At 43.4% G+C, this 5,000-nt stretch overlaps 1 protein-coding gene across 1 annotated transcript in view; it reads left to right on the top strand.

Moving 5' to 3' along the window:
- twf1b (twinfilin actin-binding protein 1b) overlaps positions 1–5,000 on the top strand; it is a gene marked incomplete at its 3' end in the record, with an annotated part of 16,486 nt that overhangs the window by 584 nt on the left and 10,902 nt on the right. The window contains exons 2-4 of the mRNA XM_080850929.1: positions 483–560; positions 1,037–1,215; positions 3,344–3,439. Coding sequence (XP_080707055.1) covers positions 483–560; positions 1,037–1,215; positions 3,344–3,439 — 353 coding nt within the window. The remainder of the gene's footprint in view (positions 1–482; positions 561–1,036; positions 1,216–3,343; positions 3,440–5,000) is intronic.

Genomic DNA, 5,000 nt, shown 5'->3' with positions numbered 1-5,000 from the left:
TGAAATCGTTTATGTAACACCTATATTTAGACTTGATAACATCAGCACTAATGTTTTGGTCGTTGCCGTAACAAAGCCACGGTTTTTCGGCATACTTTTAAAGTCAATCAGTGAATTGACAACATCATTTGACTCTGTTATCGCACTTAGGACGCTCAACACGAGTTAATTCTAATCTGTGTCAGGCCGTAACATGCTGTTGAGTGAAACACTTACATTTAGTATGCAGGTCAATCACACCTTCCCTGTTAATCCTTGCATGACAGCCATTGTCATCGTCGATGCGTTCATGGTTTGTTTTGTTTTTTCTTCCTTATTTGGAGATTGATAGACGGCCTAATTTTTTCACTGGCGAGGGTGACATTCAGCTCGTTTGACAGCCGGTTTGTTTGTTTTGAGGACTGAATGATTGCATTGTTTGAGTGCCCCCCCCCCCCCCCCAAAGGGTTTAACCGAAGTCCTCCCTCCCTCTGCTGTTGCAGCGACACGGGAAGTGAGAGATGTCTTTGCCAAGGCGCGGAACGGAGACTACCGACTGATAAAGATCGACATTCAAAGTGGTAAGCTGTCCATCAAACGAAATCCATTTCCAAATGTTTACAGTTAACTTACAAAGACTATTTGTAGCATATGTTAACTTCTTTCAGCCCGAACAGAGGCTTTACATAGGATACGCGTTGGACAGAAGTGTTGACACAGAAATCGGCACTGCTGACAGCAGGCCTGATTGTTTTGCATATGGTATTAATTTGTGTGAAGGACAAGAGAGAAAGGCAAAATAGGCAGTGGCCTAATGTCATAGAGTCTCGATTTTAAAGTTAAAGGATAAAGATGGCGTGTGGCTATCAGTTACTTGACCTACCAGATTGAGTCATTGGAGTATTTCTCACTCACACCTTCCACCTTAATTGTAATGTCAAAAGAATAACTCTGCCATTAAACCTGTGCTGTATCTACAGATGCATAAAGACAGATATTGTCATGTGTGTTAGTGTACTGGCTCAACCCCCACCTCCTCTCTCCTCTCTCCTCTCAGAGCAGTTAGTTTTGGGCGGCACCAAGAAGGCCTCCAAGAAATGGGACCAGGAGTATGACGCCTACGTGATGCCTCTGCTTCAGGAGGACATGCCTTCCTACCTCCTGTACCGGCTAGACTCCACTAACAACCAGGGCTACGAGTGGATCTTCCTGGCCTGGTCACCTGACCCTTCTCCCGTAGGTCCCCATTCAACTCACGGCCACTACTTATTTTAAGACTTAAGGCTTAATTAAATAACTATCCTGGTCTACTTCTTATATAAGAAAGCAACAAGTGACATTACACGAGAAGTACGTTGCAGAGAAGTCCTTAATTACTCAGCATATTGTACATACCACACATAAGGCTATTTAAAAGTTCACACACACACACCTTATAATAGTTTAAGCCGTTATCTGACTTTATCCAGAGAGAGACACACAAAACATAGAATCTGTGATTTGTATGTTCATGCTCTTGTTGAGGATAGAAAGCAGCTCTGGAATTGTTTGATTATGTTATATTTTTTTTGGAGTGTTTGGATTATGTTATGATGTTATGGTTTTTGGAACGGTTCCTCTTCCACGGAGTCGGAGTACCGAAATTCCGTAGCAAGGACGGAAAAAACATATTTTTGATCGACAAATACCTTGATCGCGTTTCTTGTTCCTCATTCAAAATAAATGCGCTGTCGATGTCTTCTAAAAAGACTCGATGGCAGAATCTACACATCTCAGCTCTCCAGCGGCAGCCATGTTTTTTGAAAGTGAATTCAACCCAAGTGCTCTTTGGTGACGTGGTTGATTACGTCACTGTTGATCATCTGTCCATCATCGTATAAAACCCGCCCTGACAATTTGATTGGTACGAACAGCTCTGGTGCTGGCATAGTTCAGCCCCAACGGAGCAATGCCAGACCGAACTTCCCGACCTCAAATGTTGTGGGCACCCAGGCTAGTGACTATAGTAATGTGCTTTTCAATCAGCATTGCCAGCATTTGACAATTACAATCAGTCCTTCTGTTTCTGATTCATTATTTTGAACTTTAGCATAGTCCTTGAACCAACCAACAGGTAGACCAGCTAAACAGAAAGATTAATTTCAGTGTCTGCTTGAGACAAGCGCATGGGAGGATATTTGCTCCCTAAATAAAACTGCGGAGCTCTCTGCCAGGCACAGTCCAATAGGACTCTTTGATGTAATCTCCCCCATGCAAATCATGTAGACTTATGAGTGTGTAGCGTAGATGTGACCTCCCTGTGGAACCATTATGGGAAATGTGGCACCCTGTGCAGTCCAGTGGATCACCAGGTTATTTCAGGCTCTGCAAATGACTGACTCCTGTTCTTAAAGAGCACGTGCAGAGAGGAGGGGGAGAGAGAATGGTGCATGTGTGATGTCTGTAAAATGAGGCTAATTACAGGGGTTTGGAAGCCAACGCTCTAAGTACAGGCCAACTCCTTGTCATATGTTTATTCAGTGATACTGCAGCGTGGAGGTATTCCAATACCTCACACATTGTTGCTTAAACTTCCCTCTGTGTTCTAATACTCTTCCCCTCTGTATCTAATACTCCTCCCCTCTGTCTTCTAATACTCCCCTCCCTCTGTCTTCTAATACTCCCCTCCCCTCTGTATCTAATACTCCTCCCCTCTGTCTTCTAATACTCCCCTCCCTCTGTGTTGTAATACTCCTTCCTTCTTTGTTCTAATACTCCTCCCATCTCTGTTCTAATACTCCTCCCCTCTGTATCTAATACTCCTCCCCTCTGTATCTAATACTGCTTTGGTCTTACTATATAATATGTTATTTTATGTTATGCCTTGGTAGGTTGTTGTGCGATGTCTTGTCCTTAGAATTTCAGTGCCCAGTCTGACTGTGTTTTTCTGTGCATTTGACAAATAAATACTTGAACTTGAACTTGAACTTGATAGGCATAGTATGCTATTTGCTCAATTCTATATTCTATATTCTAAATTCCATATTCCAAATTTCTTAATTGTAGAAGAATATATTGTGTGTTCCGATTTATTCTGAATGTAGTTTACTGCCAAACAAGCTAAATGGACGTGGAGAGGAGAAAGACTTTCTAGTCACCAACAAGTGTGTTTGCTAGCGTCAATACTAAACATCAATAATGCCACACTGTACAGGAAGTGTGAAGAGCAATGTTCCTCTCCCTAAGGCACTTCCCTGATAGAAGCAAATCTGATGGATCCGTGCCAGAACTCTGGCGATTGGTCGTGTGTCGCCATGCAAAGTCATTGTTGTCATGTTTTGCTAAGTTATAGTGGTTCTCCTGTGTTGTTTGTTTCTTGGCCTAGGTTCGACAGAAGATGCTTTACGCTGCCACACGAGCCACCGTGAAGAAGGAGTTTGGCGGAGGACATATCAAAGATGAAGTTTTTGCCACGGCGAAGGCAAGTCACGTTACTCATAAACTTCTTTATTCTGTCTGCCTCCAAAACACCTCCAAAGCCCCTTTCCAGCATTGTCCAAGAGTTTGCACAAGGCAGGGATACACAGTTTGGTCTCCGCGGTGCCCAGTGTGGTGCCTGGCAGCCAGAGAGGCTTTGAGAAGTTAAGCAAACACTCACACACTGTTTCTGCGCAAACTACTTTTTTCAGCTTGTTTGAGCACCATGAGGGGTGGTGACAAGCGTTGCCGCCTGGTTGCCAGGGTGCTGAGGCTGGTCGGCAACAGAGGGGTGCTGGCGGGAAAACAGTCAAGTGAGCTGGCAAGCATTCTATGCAGGCATTTTGAAAGAGAAATTGGGGGGGGGGGGGAAGGTTGGGATAGAGGGTGAGAGGAAGAATTGGAGAAAAGAATGATACAAAAGCATTGTCTTGGCACACAACCTTAATTTAGAGATGTTGTGGTTTGTTCATTAAATTTCTCCTGGATGATTTGCAGAGAAATCACTTAAAAAGGACATATTATGCTCATTTTCAATGTTCATAATTTTATTTTTGGAGTGTACTAGAATAGATTTACATGCTTCAGTGTTCCAAAAACACATATTATGTCTCATATTGGGCATCTCTATCTACCCTCTGTCTGAAACAGTCCAGTAGAGCTGCTCTGTCTTTAAGCCTCCCCTCCCCATGAGCCCAGTGAGCTCTGACTTGTCAGCCAGGCAGGCAGAAAGGATTGTGTTATGAGATTGCATCATCTTGTAACAAAGGAAAAGTGCTGGAATTCCAATGATGAAATTTCAGTCAGCTGAGAAAATGGTTTCTGCAGGAGAGTGTTACTCCCTCTTGGGCTTGCAGACCATGTGCATGTACAATATAGCTACATAACACACTAAAGGAAAGGTCAAAACTGAAGGTTTAATGGGTCTTCAAGATACTGTAGTGATTTGATAAATGCAACACGTGACTGCGTGTATGTTTACAATGGCCACATGCAAAGAGGGATATTTGAGGCTGCTAGCAACTATCAGACTGTGCAAATGTATGCAAACTCTGTACTACACTGACATGGTTTAACATGGAGCGGAATAGATTAACATTTCAACATTTACTTTTGCACTCCAGATGGACAGTAGTGTGTGTGTGTGCTTTCCCTGGATAGTCTCGTTCCGGTGTTCTATCTTTCTTGGGGGAAGTTTTTTTCGTTAAAAATACTCTCGATTGACTAAATGAGGTGTGATCAGCTCCGTGAGCTGAGTGTGAAAAGCGTGGAGATTATGGTTTCAATGGTTACACAGACATTAAGCCAAAATGTTTCAAAATGACAAAGTGCGTGTTGAAATTGAAGCCAGATTGTGTGCATTAAGTGTTTTTCTGGAGCCAGAGTGTGTGTAGTAAACAGAGAGGTCCGCCCAGAGCCGGTCCATATTTGGTTAAAACTCCTCCATTCTGGAGTCGCTTGCGGTTGCTTCACACAAGCTCATGCTGTCCCTGCCTGTGACAGCCATTGGCTCAGCTGACGAGTGTGGTCATGGAGAGATTGAAACCACATGCATCCCTGGGGGT

The sequence above is a fragment of the Sprattus sprattus genome (assembly GCF_963457725.1).
Source record: "Sprattus sprattus genome assembly, chromosome: 14".
NCBI lineage: Eukaryota > Metazoa > Chordata > Actinopteri > Clupeiformes > Clupeidae > Sprattus > Sprattus sprattus.
The sequence above is the reverse complement of the archived record's forward strand: the minus strand, read 5'-3'. Positions and strand labels throughout refer to the sequence as shown.